This window comes from Palaemon carinicauda, chromosome 10 (genome assembly GCF_036898095.1).
Source record: "Palaemon carinicauda isolate YSFRI2023 chromosome 10, ASM3689809v2, whole genome shotgun sequence".
In the NCBI taxonomy this organism is placed as follows: Eukaryota; Metazoa; Arthropoda; class Malacostraca; order Decapoda; family Palaemonidae; genus Palaemon; species Palaemon carinicauda.
Genome location: NC_090734.1, coordinates 67,732,815 through 67,757,814, shown reverse-complemented (window position 1 = coordinate 67,757,814; position 25,000 = coordinate 67,732,815). Strand labels below are relative to the sequence as shown.

Below are 25,000 nucleotides of genomic sequence, written 5' to 3'. Positions count from 1 at the left end.
CCACTTTTGCCCTTAGACCTGGGTGGTGGATGAATACCTTAACTACGGCACGAGACGAGGTAGGAGGAATTTATTAAATGTGTCCATGGGAGGACACCTGTCCAAGACCAAGCTACTTTCCTGCCTGATCAGGAGACTCATGGATTTCTCAACCCATTGCGAATTGTGAAGTAGCAGTCCACGTTTACAGCCCTCCACTCTTCAAGAGAAATAATTTGTTCTCAGTTTTGTGTACTAATCTAACTGTAATTTTAATTGTAAATGTTAATTGTTAACACAAAAGTTTATTCAGTAAAGAAACGAAATAGAACAGCATTTTACCATCACCCCTAACTCTTGAGGGACTTGGAATTATTCTCAGTACTGTATTTAAACAAGAGGTTAATCACTCCATGAAAGAATATTATTAATGTAATGATGCTCAAAAATCTGCCCCAAGGAGCTTCACACTGATAGAAAGTTGTCAAAATTATGAGGTTGGAGTAATGTTGAAAAGTAGAAATAAAATAGAGTGAGAAATTTAAATTCAAACTGAAAAAAGATTATTCACAAGTTTGAGAGCCCTCTTGCCCTTCACAAAGTTTCAACATGAAAATGAAATTCCATGCTGAAACCGAGTGACTCCGTCAAGGTATTCTCTTATTACGAGTGAGATTGCTCTGGAGTATGCTCAAAACCTCAAAGGCATATAATGTGAGAACTCACTTTGAGACCCCAGGTCAGAAATAAAGAGCTAGTCGTAAGAGTCTAGAGTGATGAAAGGTGGCAAAATCCATGGTGCATCATGGACCTTCTCATATGTAGTGTGGAGAGCATCAATCGGAGCATGCTCAATGACCGAAGACAAAGAGGTAGCAAGGGGATCAGCCACTAACGTAGCATCTCCTACCTCACTATAGTCGGCAGAAGAATCTATGTCTTTAGTATAAACCTGGAGAATTACACGGCCGCCGTCATTTGTTGGTTAAGCCTGGTGGCACCCCCGACAACATAGGCTCAGTCAGGAGGATTTCTGGAGTCAAAAGCAGAAGATCTAGACTTCTTTTCCTCTAAAAATCGAAGGATAACAATCCCCTTTAGATTTTTTTTTTCCCATCCGGGAAATTTTTCCCATTGGGAGGATGACCTCTCACTACAAAAAGCACAGGTAGACTCTAAGATGCACCAATATCCCTTATACTTTGGACACAAAGTACAGTATGAGGATAAACTTTCATACCGGGACAGGTCCTCATCACATACACTTGCTTTGTATTCATTCTGAAAGACAAGAGAAAACAATTGACATAAAAGCAAGGAAAACTTCAAAGGCCAACACCCGACGTCTGAACATCAGCATGGTCGTAGATAGAGTGGGTTACTGCTTCAAGAAAAAGTGTTGACCGGTCACATGGGCGAGTAGGGCATACTGTATTGGTTGTATGATCCTGGATGATTCTTCATCACCCAGAGTGATGCCAGAATACACCCATTTTAAATGACGAAGATTTGTTTTCGCGTAGGAACAATCCTAATTTTAGACCCTGAAAGGGCTTTCCTGTAAGAATCGTTCTACAACTAGGTGGAAAATGGAGCAAGATATAGGTGAAGAGTTATGATGACAAAGTTGAAAACTAGAGACAAAGGCTGAAAAGCAATACAGATGGAGATGAAAGGATGCTGTAAACAACTTTTAGCATCACCTTCACTGTATTACAAAATGGACACAGCAGGTGGTACCCCAACACAGAGGATAAGCTGTGAGTCTACAAAGGCAGAGGTGCAAAGGTGACATATGTGTCTAATGTAAAAGACGGTAACACATGGGATGCTCAAGGCCACAAAACAAATAAAGGAAAGAATTTTTTATGCATAACTTGTACAGGTGAGAACAAGGAAAATAAAGGAGGATTATCAGGTTGTGGTGGAAACACAACAAATACACAGAAAGTGAAGGAAACGTTAAGGAAAAACGCGTATTAGTTGTTTTAAAGAAGTGCTACTAAAATATTAGTAAATATGAGTGTCTCCCAATAATTAACATGAAAGAATGGTTTGTAAAAAATCAGAACTACTATGGACACTACAAATGGTTCCTTGCCCCTTCCCCTGGGTTTCAGCTGCCTTGCAATCCTCCTGATACTTTAAATATAGTTGCTTTGTTATCTTCCTGAGTAGATTGGATGCTGACTAAAACTTTATCTTGTTCGATTTTTTACCTTGTCTAAAATCTTCTTTCAGCAAGTAATTTGTTTCAGGATAAAAAGAGTTGAATAAAACATTTGGTGATAAAAGAAAAACTTGACTTGCATAAAATGATGGTTGAAATATGGAAGCAAGGATATCTAAAGTTGCATCTCCATTCAAAATATAAAATTCACTAGGGAAAATACAACATAAACATGAAAATAATTCAGTAACTCACCTAAGAGATAAACAAAATAGAGATTTTTGAGACGCAAAGGACCCTCGCCTCCAGTTAGCTCAGGATCAAAGCGACGCTGAAATTCTTCTATATTATGACCCCACACACCTTCACTGGAATCAACAAAACCATCTTTATCTGAAAGAAACAAAACCATCATTAATGATAAAGGTAAATGCTCTCTTCATCAAAAGAGGAAACAAAAATGTTCTAATACATCAAAACTTATTCATTTTCCTAGAAAAAATATATTGCAAACATAATACTGTACTTGATTTGTCCAATATTCATAAAATAAATACATATATATATATATATATACTGTATATATATATAGATATATATATATATATATATATATATATATATATATATATATATACACACAGATACGCACGCACACAGATTCATCCCTTACTATTCCCTCCCCCTTTCCTAACTTCAACCAGCTTGCTCGGCAATTTGTGGGAGAGTATGATTTCCGAGTGTAGCTCTTGGGGTGACCCGCTCTCACAGGGTATGACTACTCCCTCTTCCCCTTAAGTTTGACTGGAAAGAAATTACCTGCCTGAGTCAGGAAGAGATCGAGTTTATTCTCCTCTTGACTTTCTCAATGTTGACGAAGTCTATTGACCTGTGGACAAGCTTAATGGTCTGTTAGAGAAACTTCCTATGTGCCCTTACAGGGCAAAATAACAATTGATCAGGGTCATCAGTTAGAGCAGAGGCTCTCTATATGGGAGGGCCTAATTCTAGGATCCACAACAGGGAGTCCTAGTCTTGGCAACAGATTCAAGGAAAGGGTCGAGTGTTGCAAGACCTTCCCCCCATGGCTTGGGTATATTCAGAGAGACCACGTCCTTCGCTGGCACTCGTTGTGGAGGTCAGGGTGAGAAGGAAAAATAAAACCTTGCTAAGAGTCAGGTCCTGATTTGAGGGCTGACTATAGGTATGAAGCACTCCTTCACGGAAGCGTGGTCCAAGAACTATGCTCCGAGGAGGCGGTCTAACTTCTGATTGGGGACCAGTAAGTTCAACACTGAATAACAACACTATTCCGTTGCTGCAAGGTTGACTGCGTTCAGAAAAGTAACCAAGACTCAAAGCTCAATGGTATTCTATCATGGTTGAGAGCGAGCAGGGTCATTCCTCCCTGAGGTAGCAAGCTATGCTGTCCTGGGGAGAGAGATATCTAGTGGCCAGAAGCCTCTGCAACAACCTCCACCTTAGTGGAAAACCCCTTCGCCTGATGGAAGGTGAACGGTGATCTATAAGGGTATCCAGCCATCCTTTTCATAATTACTCGCAAAACTCCTACCTGAGGGAGGAGATGTTGCACACCCTCCAGGAGAAAAGTCGTATGGGCACGAGCGATCGAAGTGAATCTCTAACTGAGGTTGTATGGGCAGCTCAAGAAAGGAGAAAACCATTCTCTTAATACCTCTGCAAGCATGGAATACAAGGTCTAGGTGCTATTGTACTTGCTACCACCGCAGAGCTATGAAGATTCTCGACCACTCTGTTGATGCCCTTCTAGAACGGGTCTCCCTCTAAAAATGGTACCTGATTACCCTGTACTGGTTAACTGTACTCTAGCGCTTCTGGACATGAGACGTCCTGGATTAATACCTCATCTGTGACTTCCGACAAGGTCACGACTTAGATGGCTAACTGAGGAAGAAACAGGTCCATCGAAGCCCACTATCTGAGTCCACCTGATCGGGATGACTGCTAGAAAAGTTTCCTTACCCACACTAAACTGTGTTTAAGGGACCAAATGGGTTTTCTCAGGTACAACTAAATCTTATATCGAATAAATGGAAAGGAGTTGTTGCCACCCGCATCTGGTGTTCCAGGCAGTAACATATCCTAGAACTGACCAGAAACAACATTGTTCGACTTTGCTGACCGGATGAGAAGCAGTGTTTTCAAAGTGGTATGGTTGTTGTCTGTGTGTGTTCTATGCCGAGTTAAAAATACCCTTGTCTGACTTTTGTACCATAATTGTGCTTCCAGAGGAGACACGACGGTATGACAAAAGGGAGTTATTGGAAGAGATTAAGAGCCAGCAACACTGTACTCCAATCCAGGGAAACGTATGCCAGTGCAGATATGTGTCGTGACAGGTGAGTCTCCCCCTTTTCTTGCATCCCCCAAGCATCGAAGGTGGAGAGGTATTATTATTATTGCTATGACTTTCGCCGGGGCCAAAGAACTCGAAAGTTCAGCTGCCTCAGCAGGCACACTGTAAGAAGTCTCCCTTGAAGAAGTGACATTCAACTTATCCCTGACGAGGATTGCCACTTTGGTAATAACCCCCCATCTACCTGTCCCTACTGTTTTGCTCCCTGTGCGTCACACACCGGAGAGCGTGCTGGCAAGGTAGCGCTCATCTACGGCACGCACCAAGTCTATACTTGGCATGCAGGTGGGCTTGTGACATGCACGTAGCATGCGCGAAGGCCATACTTGGCATGCAGGTGAGCTTGTCACCTGCAAGGTAGCACTCACCTGAGGCTAACTTTCACCTGTGAAGACGTGAGGTATAACCCCTACATGTAGGAGAGCTAGATGCATGGGCGCATTGCGCTAGGAAGCGCAATACCGTGGTAGCGGTCACGTGTGGAGCGCGTGAAGGCAAAGCTTGGAGAGTAAGGTATGGCAAACTCACCAAGATAACATGGCATGCAGTTGGAAGAGCACGCAGGCCCCCGTCGTGCAAAAGATCTTATCCAGCCACCTGGCTAGGTGGTTAGGAGTGCAACAGTTCACAACACCAGGATCTGTCTCACCGATGTAGAACATCCTTGAGAAAACAATCCTGGTCATCCTTTCTCACGTAGAATTATCGAAGAGAAGCCTTTATCTCTCCTACGTGCGCCATAATGGGAAGAAGGCTGTGTTGTGCCTATGCGCTGGTGTGTGGGCAGAACAGCAACTTATTCCATGATTAAGAGTTGGGTTTGTGCTTCCACTCGCTGAAGCGGCATGGCCAAAACACACTCAAAAAGAGTATCACGTCCCAACAACTTTGGAAAAGACTTTCTTTTTGGTTTGTTTCACCATCCTAACCAGGCCAACTAATTTGTCCTCAGGAGGACATTGAACAAGGAGTCAGTGGAGGGTGGACGAGATGCCGGAGTAAAAAGTCGGGACTTCTTCAAACTCGAGGACGACCCTGAGGGTAAAGAATCCCTTTCAGACTTCTTCCGTCGCCTACTGTACCGCTCCCACTGGGAGGATGGCCCCTCTTGACACTATCTGCGGGGAGATGCCTGAGCGAAAGAGTGTTGTCTGTACCCAGGACAAATGAAATGAGGTTCGTCTCCAACCCAGACATAAAGGTGCCGCAATAAAGAACTTTGATGCCAGGGCAAACCCGCATCTTCGTAGTCCTTAGTAAGACCCGGCACGCCTGAAAAAGAAAAATGAATACAAAGTGAGTTTACAGACAGTTCATTTAAATACTGTAGGATTTTACAGGAGAGATAGAGCACGTCTGCGCTCCACAGAGCCATAAACAAATGTGGATAAATAGATTACCCAAGTGTGTGAGCGTAGAGGTTGGTCTACCCCCACTAACTAATGGTGGGTTCTTTACCTCATGTAAAAAGTTTATAGCTAGTTTCCCGATATGCAGGAACAACATGTCCATAGTAAAGAGAAAATGGTTTGCTTTTGTGTAGGAACAATTATAACTTCAAAAATGTTTCAAGAAAAATCTTCAAGAATATGCCAGAAAAACAAGAAATTTTAACCTATTAGTCCTGAATGGCAAGAATTTATATACTCACCAGACAATAAATACTGTGCACTGAGATGAATATTAATACTGGTATGAAGTCCAGATACAGCTCTATAAAAAGTCCGTTTTTCCAGGCACATATCTGTAAGTGATGAAAATAAAAAAAAATCCTTTATGAAGATATAATAAAGTATTAAAAAACTTCAACAATTTAAACTTGTAACATTCATAGATTCACAAGACACAGAAACTTGTTCTTAAATGGACTGAAAATAAAAGTAAGAAAATCAAAATAATTGGGATAGATATGAAAACAAATAAAAGGAATAGCTGTTAAGTAAAAGAGAATAAGCAAGGTAGCTAAGGACAGAGGGATGCAACAACGAGCCTTTAGTACTACTTACAGTGTGCCATACTCATGGCACATTATGTGGCACCCTAGAGTAAAAAAAAAATAAATTAGTTCAAAACTAATAATTCAGTTGTATGTCAAAATATTTAACTAAATCTACAGATACGTAAATAAAGACAAAGAGTCTTCCAGCTTTTGTTGACTGTGATAGGTCCCTATATTAATTTAAATGACTATGCCTTTACATTACTGCGAGACCACATGCATGACTGAGGTAAAAGAATGAAATATAATGGCATGAAAAATAAACTTCTGCAGATTAAAGTAACACACAAATGGTGAACCTTTAGGAGCCAACGCTACCCTGGTTACATCACAGGAGATATAGTATATGCTCAATGATACCCAACAGCCACACTTGGAAGCACCATACAGGTATGTGATAACCAATACAGGGGAATGCTCAGTGTATGAGGTGTTGAAATACTATGTGCTGAACGACATAATGACTCACACTCTGTAAGGAGAAAAATTATCTTGGATGACGCTTGTCTCATACTATCCCTGATGCAGTCTTCCCAATCTGTATAATTCTTCCTTGTTAGTCTTCTTTAATGAGCTGTTAACCAGTGCTTTTAATGCATGGGGATTTGTGACAGTAGAGATTATTTCCTTCTCTGAAATCACTGATACCACTACGCATTAAAAATCCAGGCAACTTTCCTAGTAAATAGGTGGTTGGGGCACCTTTAAAATTTGTAGGAAAATCTTGTTCCCAAACCCCACATATTTCGTCCTGCCCTACCACATCATCCTTGAACAAAGAGTCAAGCAATAATCTACAACCTCCCATTTGCAAGTGGACTTCACAAAACTCTAGGCAATGGTAGCCATATAATTGGCATCTTCAGGTTTCAATTAATACTACAGGTCTAGTACTGAAAAGCAGGAATTCTGTGCAAGAAAGTTCACATTAACCTATTAAGCATCATCCGCATATTATTACGTTTACCGCAATTTACTCATTAACGCCCTCCATGTGACATTACATTTATGACTTTAAATGCACGTGTCGAGGGGGCCTTCCGTAAAAATATGTTTTCTTGTGTAGAAAGAGTAGAAATATCATTTGGCAATGCTCTTAGCACACGTAAGTTGTAAATAGAGAAAAAATGCTGCCTTGGTAACCTTTCTTAGTAGGGCACTTGACATTAGAAGACTTACATTTTTACAGTACACTTAAAGCATTATTTGCAATAATTCAACCTTTCTTTTACAATGAGTTCATTAAAGAGATTTATTTCTTCAGGAGAAATCAAATTACTGTACTAAAAGAAGACACAGATATTGGATAACCCATTTGGATGAAGAGAGCTGTAGTTCTGAATCCTAAAATAAGAGAGAGAGAGAGAGAGAGAGAGAGAGAGAGAGAGAGAGAGAGAGAGAGAGAGAGAGAGAGAGAGAGAGAGAGAGAGAGAGAGAGAGAGAATCTTATTAGCTTTCAAAGCATTCACGAATAAACAAATGTTTGGATAAAATCCATACTTAATTTGCAACAATTAAAATTACACGATCAATTGATTGTTTTGAGTACAAATATATTGAGGAATTCTTTACCAGAAGTACACAACAAGATCACCCTTATGAACACATGGTTAATAATCATTACCACACTACATAAGGCATTCCTAAATAAAATCAGCTTTTCAGACTAAAAATTGTAATACGTATAAATCTAAAGTGAGCATATGCTCAAAACATGTTTCACACACACACACACACACACACACACACACATATATATATATATATATATATATATACATATATATATATATATATATATATATAAGGGATTTTGACGAAGGAAAAATCTATTTCTGGGGAGATACCTGTGATGCCCGGTGAAAAGGTCCTTCTTGTCACTTTTCTGATATAAATACTTCCAAATATACCAGAGAAAGTTAAAGCATGGAATGCAGAGGTTACTACCCTCGCGCGAGCACCCTAAGGGCATCGTGTATAAAGATAGGGCGTGTGAAAACCACTATTCACAGGTCGTCTTCCATTTAGATAATTCCTTCGCCAATAAGGGATGAGCCGCTACAGCGGCACTAACCAAACCAACCTGATCCACTCCACCGACACCCGACTCGAGCGCCATCTACACATCCTTCTGTATGAGATGGCGCCATCTACACATCCTTCTGTATGAGATGGCTTGGAAAGGAAAGGGACGGGGAAAAAACAGGGAAGGGTTTTACCGGGCGTCACAGGTATCTCCCCAGAAATAGATTTTTCCTTCGTCAAAATCCCTTTTCTGGGTTGACCTGTGACGCCCGGTGAAAATATACCAGAGAATGCCGTCCAAGCCCATAAAATCAAAAAAGGTTAAATTAAAAACATCATGTACAAGTGGAGGTTACTATATTATTAAGGAACTTAATATAACATACACAATTACCAAAAACCTTAGGTGTAAAATCAAAAATTGCCATAAATGGGACATAGGAAAGAATACTGTACAAACAAAATAAAGTAATGTAATACCATCATCACAAAACCCAAAAACCTTAAGTAGATAAAAATGTAGTAATGCTATGAATGGCACAAGGCAAGTAATACAGTATAATCATAATATGCATAATAAAATAACATGGCAAACGTTACGAATACCCAAGGGAAAGGCTATATACAATCCAAAAAGAAAGCAACCAACATGAACAAGGCAACAATGACATAACGTTAGATATGGGGCTAAACAAATCGACCGAGGTGAGAGGCATCGTGGTGGGAGTGGCAGGTAGGAGGGAGAAGGAAGAGAGTTGGACGAAAAGGAAGAAAGGTAAGAGATTATTCAGGGGAGATGACACTCCCAGCTGCAATAGTAGAGAATTTAAGAGCCTGTAAGTTCTTTAAATAGTGGCGTTTGAAAACCATGGGGTCATCAAAATCCATGTTCTGGAAATAGTTGATGGAGGTTGCTACAGCCCGGATATCATGTACATGTGGAAAGGATTCCGGGTTAGCCTGCTTGATAAAGTAAAGGATTTGCTGTCTGATGCCTTGGATGGAGATAGTACCTCCTTGTTCCCTGACAAACAAGGGGCCAGACGAGCGTGTGACAGTCCTAGCTAAAAAGGCCCGAAGTGTAACAACTGGACACAGAGAAGCATCCTGGGGTAGAGGAACAATTTTCCAAGGGGACCATCTATTTTGTGGGTCCTCATTTTTAGCTAGGAAAGCTCTATCTGGAGAGAGTAGGACTTCTCCTGACGGAAGGAAATTAAGTTTTCAGGGTTACGAGAGAGAGAGAGCTGCCAATTCTGAAATTCTGGCACCTGAGGCCATGGCTGTAAGAAACAAGGTCTTCCAAAGAAGCGAAATGTAGGAGTAGGATTCGTTATCGGTGTCTGATGCTAGCTTTAAGACGTCGTTCAGAGACCATGAGACCTTTTGTGGACGAATAGAAGGTCTAAGCCTAACACAGGCTTTTGGAATGGATGAAAAATATGAATCTGCTAGGTTAATATTGAAGCCCACCTGAAAAATCTTTTTCAGGGCTGATTTAATAGTGGTGATAGTACTAGCAGCTAGGCCCTTGTTAAATAGGGACCTAAAAAACGAAATGGCCAAGTTAGGGGTCATTCGGGTATCGTTTGAATTCTTTAGAAATTTTGCTAGTTTCTTAACAGCCGAATCATATTGCCTAAGTGTTGAGTCCCTCTTCTCTTATTCGATAAAGAGGACATTTTCCGGGTCGATGTTTGCATCCCTGTGAGCTGCAAATTTCATGAAATCCACAAAGTTAGGGTTTGCGCTATCCTTGAGGAATCTGACACAGTCTGCGTTTGGACCACTTGTGTCAGCTTGGGGTATGGGATCCGGAAGAGGCGAAGTTTCAACTCTAGAAGGAGAGGAAACCAGTTGCTCTTTGGCCAGCTTGGTGCCACCAAAGCTACTGCTCCTTTGAATGCGCGCAGTTTGGGCAAAACTTTCATCAGAAGATTCACCGGAGGAAATAGGTAAATCTTTTCCAATGGTTCCAGTCCAGGGTTAATGCATCCCTGGCATAAGGTTGAGGGTCCAGGTTCGGGGCCACATAGCAAGGAAGCTTGTGGTTGAGTTTTTTCGCAAACAAGTCTACCTGGAGACCTGGAACCAGCCTGGATATCCACCGGAATGAATTCATGTCTAGGGACCATTCTGATTCCAGCGGTTTCGTCCTGGATAGGGCGTCCGCTATAACGTTCTGGACTCATGCCAGGTGAGTTGCTGACAGAAACCAGTTCTTTTCGGATGCCAAGGTAAAAATCATTACCAGGATCTGATTCAGGTTGGGGGATTTTGATCCACCTCTGTTTATGCAGTGGACTACTGCCGTGCTGTCTGAGACTATCCTGTTATGAGTTGTCTTTAGAGGGGATAGTCGTTTTAAGGTTAGGAATACCGCCATGGCCTCTAACACGTTTATGTGGAACTGTTTCATAGTGGGGGACCAGGAGCCCTGAAACATCTGGTGTTGAGAGTAGCCCCCCCAACCACTGAGAGACGCGTCTGTGTGAATCGTCACTCGGGGAGGGGGAAACTGCAGAGGAACCGATTTGGATAGGTTCTCTGGTTTCGACCATGGCCGGAGTCTTCTTATTAATACTGAGGGGATCGTTGATATCTTGTCCCTTAGGCGAGTTGTTGTTCTCTTCCTCCAAACTCGGTTCATGTCCTTGAGTTTGGCTTTTAGTAAGAGGTCTGTTACCGAGGCGAATTGAAGTAAGCCGAGAACCCTTTCTAAGGCTCTTCTTGACACCTGTTTGTTTTTGATGAACCGTTTTGTCTTTGATGCTATCTCTTTGACCTTTTTGGGGGGAAGAGATAGTCTGTGATTCATGAGGTCCCAGTGAATGCCTAGCCATTCGAATTGGCTTGCTGGTTGTAGGCGTGATTTCTGCAAGTTGACTTGAAATCCCAGTTTGTGTAGGAACTGAACCACCTTGGTTGTAGCCTTGTGGCATTCCTGAACTGTCTGTGCCCAAATGAGCCAGTCGTCCAGATAAGCTATCAGCATAATTCCCTGGCTCCTGAGCTGTTCTAACACCGTCTCCCCCAACTTCGTAAATATTCTGGGGGCGATGTTGAGGCCGAAGGGCATCACCTTGAACGCGTAGGATTTCTTGCCTAGGCGGAAGCCGAAGTAAGGGAAGAAGTTTCTTGCTACCGGAACGTGATAATAGGCGTCGGTAAGATCGATAGAGGTGGTGACGGCCCCCCCGGGGAAGTAAGGTCCGCACCTGAGAGACAGTCAGCATACGGAACCTGTCGCAAAGAATGTAAGAATTCAGTTTCGACAGGTCCAGAACTACTCTCAAAGCGTTTGAATTCTTTTTGGGGACCGTGAACAGGCGTCCTTGAAATTTCAATGTTCGCACTCTCTTTATTGCTTTCTTCCTTAGTAGGTCTTTCGTATACTCCTCTAGGATTGGAGTTGGATTCTGGAAGAAGGTCACTGTCGGGGGTGGGGAACCCTGTGTCCATTTCCAGCCCAGGCCTTTGGAGACTATACTGTGGGCCCAAGGACTGAAGGTCCATTGGTCCCGAAACTGATAAAGTCTCCCTCCTACCTGATCCGTCTCATTGGTTGGGGTTAAATTTCGCCCCTTGTCCTCCTCGGGAACCTCTGGCTCTAGGTCCGCCTCGTTGGCGGAACTGACCTCTAGCCGTTGCTTGGGGGTTGCCTAGGGTATCCTCGAAAGGATCCTGAGGCTTCGAAAGCTGGATTGAAAGCAGGGGAGGTCATCCATGTGGCCATAGAAGCAGGTTGGGCGCCTTGAGGGGCCGGCACAAACATGATCTGTTGCGGAGGGGCGGCCTTGGAGGTAGAGGGAGTGGAAGATTGTGGACCAGGAGATTGGCGATGCTGGCCACGACCGGTTTTATATGGAGTGTATGACCTCTTTCTTTTTAGAGAAAGGTTGCCTCATAACCGGTTCAAACTTTCTTTTGTTAGAGAGGCCCCATCTGACTTGGAGGTTTTGGTTAGCCCTCGCAGCGTCTTGGAGGACTTTATCCACCTCTTCCTGAGGGAAGAGAGTTTTACCCCAACAGAAGGAGGTAATAAGTCTGTTAGGCTCATGCCTAATAGAAGCCTCGGCGAGAACGTGTTTCCTGCAGGTCGTTCTCGCAGTCCAAAAATCATGCAGGTCTATTTGAAAATTCTGTAAAAGACTTTTCGCCAATACCCGAAAGAGTGGTTCCTCATTATAAAGGGCGGCTATCAACTCAGAGGATACCAGAAGTTGAGCGACCTTGCTAGCCTGTTTCTCGACTCAAACTCCATTTTCAGCAAGTGATCCGGGAGTTTGGGGAGTTTCTCTGAAAAGAGGGAGGAGGCGCAGTCCGGGTCAAGTTTACCCACAATAAAGGTGGACGAGACATCTTGCCAAAAATCGCTTGGGCCTGGTACAAGGAGAGAGATTGGGTCCGTCTCCTTAAGGGTTGGCATCGGGATGCCGTCCTTGATGGCTTGGACTGTCAGCTCCGCTACTTTGTCAGTAAGAGGAGCCGGAATAGTCGGAGGAGTCATAAAAATGGTGTAAGAACCTTTGTGGGGGGTCAACTTGGAGTTAACGCATCCCCATTCCGATAGTGTACGAGCCCAGACAGCTTGGGCTTGCTCCTTAGGAAATATGACTGTCTCCTTCGGCACTTTGTCCATCCAGACGAGGGCATGTTCCTTCAGGCGAACAAACCTATTGAAAGGGAACTGGAGGTCAGGTGGGTAGAACTCCAGGTCTTCCAAAGGGCGGGTACCTAAGCCTTCCAGAGTCAGGGTGCCGTCCAAGTAAGGAGTATGACGAGCGAACCGCCAAGGATTGTTCTTGTCGAACGGCGGTAGCTTGGAGGTGTCGGGGCCTACAACCGGAGCTGGTTGAGATCCGGAACGGAGAAGATTAGCCACCATGTCTTTGACCTCCATCATTACGGCGGAGTGCTTCTCCAATTTTGACTCCATCATCTCTTTTACCATAGACATGGTTACAAGGGGGTCCGAGGAGCTACCCGCAGCTGAAGCCTTGGCCTTAGCAGACTTACCCCTCTGTCCCTTAGAAGGAGGAGGGGTCTTTGACATCACTGGGACGTCAGGAACTGAGGAAGGTCCGGGGACCGGTGACATGGTTGGCGAAGCTGGATTAATAGGTTTGGGTTTTTGCTTTTTAACTGGCTTAACCTTGGGGCGGACCGACAAGGAGCCGTCCCAAGGAGAAGCCGAAGGCTTGTCAAAGCCGAGGAAGGAAGAGGAAGAGGAAGGAGTAGGAGATAGAAAAGATTCTGCCAGGTCCTCCACACCACTTACCTGCTCATCCATCGGTTCGACATGGATGTCTAGAGCGGAGACGTCGCCAGAAAGCTGGTGTTCCTCTTCTGCGGGCAATGCCGCTCTGATGACGTCGATTAAGGGAGTTGCCAGTTCAGTTGGTACGGCGGCCGTGGGAGAACCAGGGAAGAGCCGAGAGGCCATGTCCCCATCCAGCATGTAGGGGCAGCCTTGAGGGGCGTTCCTCCCAAATCCAGAGACCCAAGTCCGGAGGCTGGCTCTGGCCGCCTTGAGAGAATCCTCGTCAGCCTGAAAGAGGAAGTAACGTTAGAACGAACTAGAAAGGCACGGGATAGCATAAATAAAAACAAATTCAAGTTAAAATTCTTTTATGAATAATTGCCCTCGTCTAAAACGAAGAAATCTCAAAACAACAACAACAGTATAAGTAGTACCATTGAGAAATCTTACCTCATCATTGAAGAGAAGCGACGAGAGCTCATAGCAGAGCGAGCAAGACTCCGGAAACCAGACCATATACGGGGTCTGGCCTGCTTCCCGGGCAAAGGAGATCGCACAGTGGGCATGAGACCGGCAGACGTCATGGCCTACCGGATCTGTAAAGGTCGCCGAACAACCCTTGGCGGCACAGCGAACTTTCTGTAATACAAAGAATCATATAAGTACAAGAACTCCCGGAGGCTCTAACTTAACCTAAAGGTTAGGTAATATGCTTAATAGTAAGAGCAAAGGTTAAAATGGGGGGTTCTATATGATGTGTATTAATGGGTTCGTGAAAATATAGGGAGCCGGAGCTCCGTTGTAATTACAGTACTGCATCGAGAATAGGATATGTTTAGGAAAGGGACACTCCATAGTGCGCCGGAGTGCCGTATGTGTGAATTCACGAGGAGCCGGAGCTCTTAAGTAATTACTGTAATATACAATGAAATTAGGCGTAGTGGCAAGGATGGAAAGCTCCGTAGTGCGTCGGGGTTCCAGGGGGGGGATGGCCCTTGATTGATTGATATATATATATATACATATATATATATATATATATATATATATATATATATATATATATATATATATATATATGTGTATAAATATATATATATATATAAAAAAGATTTTCGGAAGATCACTGGTAAGGAGCCTACCGGAGAGTCAATGGGAAAGGTAGCGGAGAATATGGGTTGTCGTGTAACGGGGCCGTAGCCTGAGTCAAGGTGCTGGGGGCCTTCGAGGGGAGGGATTCCCAGTCGAAGGGGAGAACCGGAGTAATAGGCAGTAATGTGTTCCCAGCTCAGTACGTTAGCGGAAAACTATGAAGGAGTTCCGGAATAGTGGGGTCCAGACCCAATACCCAGGCCGGAGCGGGGAGTAGGGTGGGACTAAGGGGGAAGGGGAACAACGTGGCGGCTCGAGAGCAGGCCAAACTAACCTAGGATAAGAGACTCTAACACGACAGGACTAATATAAACTATAAACACTAGCCTATAGAAAGAACAAAGTAACCTGGTAAATAAAAATGAATTCGTCTATCAACGAAAATAATAATCCCAGAAGGGGAGAGATAGAGAGGGGGAGAACCAGAATCTGTGAGGAAAATATTCCGAAACAGTAATGAAACAGAAAACGGGTGAAACAGAAAATGGGTAACTCCAGCCTCTCACACTCGAAGGTTACAAAGCTCGATCTAGAAAGAACAAGAACCCAAAAATGCGTAACACGTAATGTAAAAAATAAATATACAAAATAAATATGTAACGAAGAATAGCGAAAGGGAAAATGGAACTCTGAACGGATAAATTACAGAAAAACCTCGTAAAGAGCTAACGCCAACCCAAAGGGTAGGGTACCAAACTATAATAAAGCCCCGAACGCTATTCTTCGCTAACATAATAAAACGGACTCGGAAGCGACTCATAAGCACTAAAAGCAAAACAGCGGTTCTAAATAATGGCCCATGGCCAATAATCTAACTTAAGATTAAAAAGAACCTAGCATGACATTAAACACACGAGGGCATGTAAATAAGCGATAACAATGGCCGCGTAGGACGCAGGGCGGCATCAAGCCGACGCACTAAAACACACGTAATATGTAAATAAGGCGTACAAGCCCGGGTCAAAAATAATGCCAAAACAATCTATGGTACTTAACATAGGAGCAGGTGGAAGGAGAGTTTCAGCCATGGCGAAGATATCCAAAAAACACAGCCAAATAGCGCACAAAACAACAAAGGTAGCGTCGCAGACGAGTCCAAAAAGAAGGATGTGTAGATGGCGCTCGAGTCGGGTGTCGGTGGAGTGGATCAGGTTGGTTTGGTTAGTGCCGCTATAGCAGCTCATCCCTTATTGGCGAAGGAATTATCTAAATGGAAGACGACCTGTGAATAGTGGTTTTCACACGCCCTATCTTTATACACGACGCCCTTAGGGTGCTCGCGTGAGGGTAGTAACCTCTGCATTCCATGCTTTAACTTTCTCTGGTATATTTGGAAGTATTTATATCAGAAAAGTGACAAGAAGGACCTTTCCCCGGGCGTCACAGGTCGACCCAGAAATATATATATATATATATATATATATATATATATATATATATATATATATATATACACATATATATATATATTCATTCATGTACATGAGGCATTCCTAAATAAAATGAGCTTTCCTGACTAAAAATTGTAATGCATATAAATCTGAAGTGAGCATATGCTCAAAACACATTTCACACACACAAACACACACACATATATATATATATATATATATATATATATATATATATTTATATATATATATATATATATATATATATATATATATATATATATATATATATATATATATATATATATATACTGTATATATATATATATATATATATATATATATATGTATATATATATATATTTATTATATATAATATATATATATACTGTATATTGTGAACAAGATGCTTCAAAAACTATAAGTCAATGGTACCATAATATGCTCACAGAATGATGGGATTAACCCAGTTAGCAAAGATTACAGTAAATAAATGAGGTCCCTAAAACATTAATAACTTGGCTTCAGTGTTCGAGGGACTTTCCTCTAATTTTCAAAGATATATACATATATAATGGATTTTGACATTGGAAAATTCTATTTTTGGGTGAGATAGCCATGTCTTCCTGATGGAAGTTCCTCAAAGGTAGCTTTCTACTTGGTATATTTCTGCAAGTGATATACCCGAGAATTTTACCTAAGAAGAATCACAGGCTTCTATCCCCTGGACCGAATATCCTTAGAGATATCGTGTATGAAACAGGGACGTGCTTAGAACAAGCCATGGCTATCCTTCTCCGAATAGAGTTAACCTTGTCTCGAAGGATATGGAATAGGATTGGATACGTGGGTGAGAGAACCGTTATAACTGCGATCCCAGTGTGCCGCAAACATGTTCGCTGGTTCGCCATTCCAGCAGCATTCGCATGATGAGAGGCCTCACGATGAGAATTGGGAGATGAACAGTAATGGGCAGGTCCACCAGGATGACAAGGCTATGTCACCCAAAAATAATTTTCCTATGTCAAACTCTGTTTTTTGGGCTCGAGCCATGTTTTCCTCATGGAATCGTACCAGAGAATTACCATTTTCAGTTGTGGCCAGGAGTAGTTATTAAACCATTTAAGTTCTTAGATCTCCCACTAATTACATAGGCGCAAAGGTCCTATACAAATAGCAAGTCAGATTAGGTGTCTCCACACCTACACATAGCTGTTGGGACGATAATTCCAGGCTATGAACAATTTAAGCGAGTTTTTGTAAATTGCATAAGAACAAAAGAATTATCTGCACAGTCCCACTTACCATGAATGAAATCTTTGTTCAAAGTGATCTATCAGACCACTGTTGATAAAAAAAGGGTTCAAAAGGGAGGTACACTGCTTTTTATTTGCATACAACAGTTCCATATAAAAGATATGCAAAAAGTTATAATCTCTTGTCGTTTCCAAAAATTCATAAATGTATCAATAACTGGTGTAACAATATGTACACTGAATATGTGTAGAAAACAGAAGTTTCAATCCTAGAATGTAATAGAGTAATAATGATATTTCATATAACAAGAGGAGAATATCACCTTTGACTCTTGGAGAAGGCATGGGATCTAAGCCTGTCTCTGAATTAGAATTTTACCCCTCGATTGATAGTTCTCCTTACTGGTATGTAAGGCTGAACTTGGAAGCGTCCACGAGGGGAGATACATCCCCAAAGAGACAATCATCATGGACCACAGCAAGGCTCAAACCTTAATGGTAAGGGAGCTAAAGACAGCCAAGTTTACCAATACTTAAGTTTCGGCCTTTGGCAGGAAACAGGCCACCTTTATTGCTCTCAAGGATACTGTCTTTCCCTTCGCCTCAAAAATTTTAGAGGCTGTGAGGAAGGCAGTAATTTAAGGTAGACCACTACCAGTCCTAGAGAAGTGCATGCCCGTCTCTCTAGCCCTTGCTTACAACTCGGACAGTTGGGAAGATGTCCAACACACCTTTACGGTCAGGAAACTGGATAGGGACATTGGAGGCAAACAGTTCAATGAAGGTAGCCTAGAATTTCCGAATTTTTATTGAAGTCAGAATTCAAAGCCAGAGGGAGGCTATCAGCTTCTTTGTCCCATCAGTCCTATTTAGAAATAATGATTGGGAACTATTCGAAATCAGATTTCTTCCCGGCAGTGGCAAAGACTCATCTGCCTACCTTCCACAGGGATCTGCATGCTTTCTTTTTAGCCAGAAGAGCATGCAGAGAGCACGTCCTAGCCGCAGGGTATGAGCCTAAAAGGTTGATTGACTCGAACACCTGGGAAAAGGATCTCTTTCCTGAGGTGGTCAAGGAAGTGACGGACAGAGTGGCTCAAGAGAGTAAGAGCCTTAAGTGGGGTATGTCCTCCATAAGGAAATTCACCTCCAGAGAAGGACCTCAACCTAAAGGCACGAAGCCTAGGAGATGCTTTCAAGACAGAAAAACCTTTCCTGCCATGACAGCTTTAGTTGCCGCGATCTCCCAGACTGCGTACACAGTTCCCCAGCAGTATGTAACACAGTCTTCAGTCCTGTATATGATAGAGCCACTACGACATTTCCCCTGGTCAGAGCTCAGGGGAAAAATGCTTGTGGCAGAGGAAGGTCTAGAAGGGGCGGTTACTCCAAAGCCCAAGGAAGCAGAGGTAAAGAGTTTAAAGAGGTAGGTCTTTCTAAACAACAATGAGGAACTTCCAGTAAGGGGAAGATTATATTTTCAAGGATCAATGGAAGTTCGATCCTTGGGCTCACAGCATAGTCTCAAAGGGACTAGGCTGGAAATGGAGACAGAAACCACCACAGTTCAAGAGGTTCTTCCCACCCACAACCACATTCTTGGAGGACTATGTACAGGATCTTCTCAGGAAGGGAATCATCCAATGCACTAAATCCATGAACTTTCATTGAGGCTATTCTGTGTGCCAAAGAAAGATTTGAACACTCTTCAAACTATTCTGGACTTGTCCCCACTAAACAAATTAATTCTGAATGACAAGTTCCAGATGCTGACTAGCTCGCAAATACAGACCATACTACCCCAGGGGACCTACACTGTTTCCATAGATCTTAGCAATGCCTATTGGCATCTTCTGATAGGTCAGCACTTTTCCCTATACCTTGGCTTCAGACTGGCCAGAAAGGCCTACATATTCAGAGCTATGCCCTATGGGCTCAGTATTACTCCAAGGATTTTCACAAAGCTATTCAAGGCTTTTGTCCGACAACTAAGGAACAAAGGCCTTCGGGTGATGGTATACCTACACAACTGGCTAGTTTGGGCTGCAACGAAGTCGGAATGTCTTCTAGCAGCCCGAGAAGTCATGAAATTCCTGCAGTCTCTGGGCTTTTAAATCAACCTCAAAATGTCCAGGCTATCTCCAGTTCAAGAATTGCAGTGGTTAGGGCTTCACTAGAATCTAAAGTCACACATTATCTCTCTAATAAGTAGTAGGTTCACCTGGGCACCAGCCACCCATTGAGATACTACCGCTAGAGTGTTAAGGGGTCCTTTGGCTGGCTAGACAGTATTACATTTGATCCTTCTCTCTGGTTACGGTTCCTTTTCCCTTTGCCTACGCATACACAGAATGGTCAGACCTATTCTTTACATATTCTCCTCTGTCGTCATACACGTAACAACACAGAGATTACTAAACTATTCTTCTTCACCCAGAGGTTAACTACTGTAATTTAATTGTTCAGCAGCCACTTTCCTCTTGGTAAGAGTAGAAGAGACTTCATCTATGGTAAGCAGCTATTCTAGGAGAAGGACACTCCAAAATCAAACCATTGTTCTCTAGTCTTGGGTAGTGCTATAGCCTCTGTACCATGGTCTTACACTGCCTTGGGTTAGAGTTCTCTTGCTTAAGGATACACATTTTTCCTAGCTTCCTTTCCTCACTGGGCTACTTTCCCTGTTGGAGACTCTGGGCTTATAGCATTCTGCTTTTCCAAATAGGGCTGTAGCTTAGCAAGCAATAATAATAATAATAATAATAATAATAATAATAATAATAATACTGTACGGCAAGAGAAAGGAAATCGCAAACTCGGTCAGGTGCTTACTTTGATCGAAAGTAATCTCAATACGTCAACAGGAAAAAGTCTTGGGATTACTGCAGTTCACTGCTCTGATAGACCCAATCCTAAAAGCTAGACTCAAAGATGCCAACAGAGTCTGGAAAAAAAGGCATCAAATTCTCAGAGAGATATTCACCACGAAACCCAGGCTTCACTGTGTAAACAGCTTAAGCCGTGGTCCACTGCCAAGAGCTTATCGATTCATGTCCCTCTACAGTATCCTCCTCCTGCCGTGACAATCCACACGAACGCCTCAGAACAGGGTTTGGGGGGAAAATTTCCAGGAAGATAAAGGGTCAGTGGTCAACCATATTTCAGAAATTCCATATCAACTTGCTGAAAGTCATGGCAGTGTTTCTAACTCTGAGGAGACTGAACCCAAAGAAGAAATCACGCCAAATTAGTTCTTGACGGAGAGACGATAGTCCATTGCATCAACAGACAGGGCTCAAGGTCTACTCAGATCAACCATGTTATTTGAGCCATTCTCACTTTGGCAAAGCAGAGATTTTGGCATCTCTCAGCAGTTCATTTAGAAGGGGTTCACCATGTGGTGGTGGACGCCCTATCAAGATCCAAGCTTCTAGAAACAGAAAGGTCTCTAGATGCAAAATCATTCTGTTTCATCCTAGAGCAAGTCCCAGAATTGTAAAATAGATCTCTAAGTGATGAGCTTCAAAAATAAGCTTCCCTGGTATGTAGCACCAAACTTGGATCCCAAAGCGATGGAAATGGATGCAATGTCACTGGACTGGAACCAGTCGTTTCACATTTATCTCTTTCCACCGTTCAAACTTCTAATGAAAGTCCTAAACAAATTGCAGACTTTCAAGAGGACATCATCATTAGTGGCCCTGAATTGGACCAAGAGTAACTGGTACCCTCTTATTCTGGAACTCAAACTTTTCCAGATCCCTCTACCGTCCCCATTGCTGATCCTGGATGTTCAACAAGATTCTTTGCTTCCTCCTGGATAATGAAAAATCTTCAGCTCATGATTTTTTCACCCTGCGGCTGAAAGAAAGTTTAGAGTTGCGAAGGAGAAAATTGATTTTATAGAAGATTAAAAGTCTGCTACTACGATACTGCAAAACTTATCTTCCTGGAAAAATTGGGTAGATTTCGTTAAAGTACATCAACCCTCTTCCATAACTATGGACTTTTGTATTCCATTCTTTATCTCATTACAAAATAGCGAGCTGTTCAATAAGAGCACGAAGGCTTTGTGCAGAATTGAAACCAAATGCTCCTCCCAAAGCCATATCATGGTCGTTGGATAAAGTCTTGCGCGTAGCCTCCTCCATAGATAACGACACTTCCTCTATCAGGGATCTTACTCAAAAGTCAATCTTTATGCTTGCTATGGATTCTGGTCCTAGAGTCAGTAAGATTGTTGCACTTTCAAGGGATGATGATCACATTGAATTGTCGGAATCGTGGGAAGTAAGTCTTTACTATGGTCCTGCATTCCTGGCTAAAACTAAGCTTCCCACAAAATGTTCGGGGCCCAGGATTATCGTTCCACTAAAAGAAGACCCTTCTCTGTGCCCTATGGAATGCCTTAAGGCCTACCTGTTAAAAAACGGGGACTTTAAGGGTGGGCAACTTTTTGAAAAGGAGACAACATGATCTAATCTCTCTTTGAAAAAGCTAAGGTCCAAATTCACCTGTTTTATAAGAAGGGCTGACCCTGATAGTATGGCATCGGGTAATGACCCAAGGAAAGTTGCCTCTTCCTTATACTTTTTTCCAGTCCATGTCCTTTGAAGGCTTACAGGCTTACACAGGATGGAAACCTTTTTCCAAACATTACTTGCATCAATTGTAAGAGATTAAACACTTTATGGTGGCTGTTGGTAGTGTGATTAAACCAGCTTCTTAGTGTTGTGCATGGACTCTTATGGACTTGCAATGTGTATGTAAACTAACTATATATATATATATATATATATATATATATATATATATATATATATATATATATATATATATACTGTATATATATACATATATATATATAAATATATATATATACTTACATATATAAATATATATATATATATATATATATATATATATATATATATATACTTACATATATATATATATATATAAATATATATATATATATATATATAAATATATATATATATATATATATATATATATAAACATATGTATATACAAATACTTATATATATAATATATATGCAGTATATATATCTATATCTATATCTATCTATCTATATATATATATATATATATATATATATATATATATATATTAATGGCTAAGCTAGAACCCTAGTTGGAAACACAAGATGCTATAAACCTGTGAAGAATTTTCTTCACTACTCTTCTTCTTCCAAGTTTATACGTTGACTTTGTTATTGTTCGTGATGTCACGGCAGGGAAAAATGTGAGTAATGATTCTTCCTTAAGCGAGTGTCTCAAGATTATTACTTTTGTGCTTTTGTATTCATTATTTTACCTTAAGTATTTAGGTATTTTAAATCTATTAATTACAACTCAAGTCTGCTAGTCTAGGAGGTATGGTTGTCCACACACGTAAGCCCGACTTGCTAAATTACATTTTAGTTTCATTTTTATTCTGTATGCCAGATGTTTAGAGTTAGGATTATCTTTGTCCCCTGGAGTTGCAAGATTTCTCCTTGTATTCTAAATAAGTGTATTGCTTAAAATTCACAAGTCAGGTACTGTATTTCAAGCCTGTCCTAAATGAGAGTTGGCACCTCAAGACCATAGGCCTACGTATCAAGATATGCTTTTTGGGGGGAAGGAAGGAGGACGCAGCTGACCTGAACTCGACCTCACAAACTTACAGGCCACGGTACTAAGCGGAGCTGCCAAGTCAGGCTCCAATGTCAACCTCGTGCTCCCACTCTCCATCACTAGCCTGTCCCCTTACACAATAACTAACCAAGATTACGTCGGAGGAGGTCAAGCAGATAACCAGTGTTAGTGAAAAGCAGCTAATTCCACAGCACGTCTGTTCCAGTCTGGGGGCTAGTTGGAGGGGGCCATTGACTCCGCAAAATAAGTGCTGTAGGCCTAGTGAGCAAAACTGAAGACCACCACTTTCAGGACACGGGCGCCCACAACATATAAAATCTTGTGAGTTCAACTAATGGCCATTCCCCCTTTAGATAAGTTTCTATTTGTCTCATAAGTTAAGTTAAGGTATTATTCTGGTATTACATCTTTCGGGCTGCGTGCATGGAAATTAATGTACTTATAATTTTTGGTCTTGGTAATTGCTTGAGGTTACTGACCACATATTGTGACCTCACAGCAGCCTACCGCACAAATTGTTTATCAGAATATTTTGATTCTATTTATTCTGTTTGAGGGTTAATCTCACGAGTTAATTCCGTTTAATACTTTCAATATTTTGTGTTGTAAACTGATTCTTGTTTCACTTTTCATTTAACCATATGAATAACTTATAATTGAGTTACTGATATTCTTTCCAATTCTTAATTTTGTTGTGTATAAATCATTGAGTTATTTCCATTCCTTTTTACTGTAATAAATCATTTGGAATAGATTACAAATTTTGGTATTCTTAACCCCATTATATGAATTTTACCAATTTATACTATGGGACGGGTCTGAAGTACCCAAGATGTTGAGAGTAATCCACTGTAGATATAGGTAAGTTGGTATCAGCGAGTGTACGCTCTTTAACTTAGTGCTTTGAAGGTGAAGATCCCTATTTAACTTTACTTTATACTTATATACCCCACTGCTCCCATTTTTTTTTATTGTCTCTAATTGCATTAACATAAGATACCTGTCCAGCATCTCTCTGGGGTCACTGGGACGGAGTCGAAACAGAGCCTAAGAGTGAGATGACTATAGACCTGACAAAGCTAGATTAGGCAATAAATTACTTTTATTTTCACGTGTGGAGTTCTCCGGCCTCTGGACAGTAAAATTTCCCCCTTTTGTATTTAAGAGTGGAGGTTAGTAAATTGTGACAGTAAAGTATTAGCTGGGCGTTTATGCCCCGAGAGCAAGTGCTCATTATCCTTCCCTGTTGAACTTTGTGTAACTGTCATAATGAGACTTTCCCGGACTAAGTTCCCACTCAAACATTTAGATAAAAATTCTCCACAAAGCCCAAGGGCTCCACTAGGGTAAAATTGCCCTGTGAGGAAAGGAAATAAGGAAATAAACAAACAATGTAAGTAGTAATGAAAATTAAAATAAAATATTTTAAAAACATTAGCAACATTAAAACAGATATTTGACATAAAAACTATAAAAAGGACTTACGCAAGCCAGTTCAACATAAAAAACATTTGTTGCAAGTTTAAAGTTTTGAAGATCTACTGATTAAACTACCCGATTAGGAAGATCATTCCACAACTTGGTCAACAGCTGGAATAAAATCTAGAGTACTGTGTAGTATTGAGCCTATATATATACAGTATATATATATATATATATATATATATATATATATATATATATATATATATATATATATATATATATAT

At 41.5% G+C, this 25,000-nt stretch overlaps 1 protein-coding gene across 1 annotated transcript in view; it reads right to left on the bottom strand.

Annotated features, from left to right (window-relative positions):
• LOC137648626 (ero1-like protein) overlaps nt 1–25,000 on the bottom strand; it is a 558,871-nt gene that overhangs the window by 84,028 nt on the left and 449,843 nt on the right. Inside the window, exons 7-8 of the mRNA XM_068381566.1 lie at nt 6,199–6,291; nt 2,405–2,542 (exon numbers count right to left, since the gene is read on the bottom strand). Of these exons, the coding sequence (XP_068237667.1) occupies nt 2,405–2,542; nt 6,199–6,291 (231 nt within the window). The remainder of the gene's footprint in view (nt 1–2,404; nt 2,543–6,198; nt 6,292–25,000) is intronic.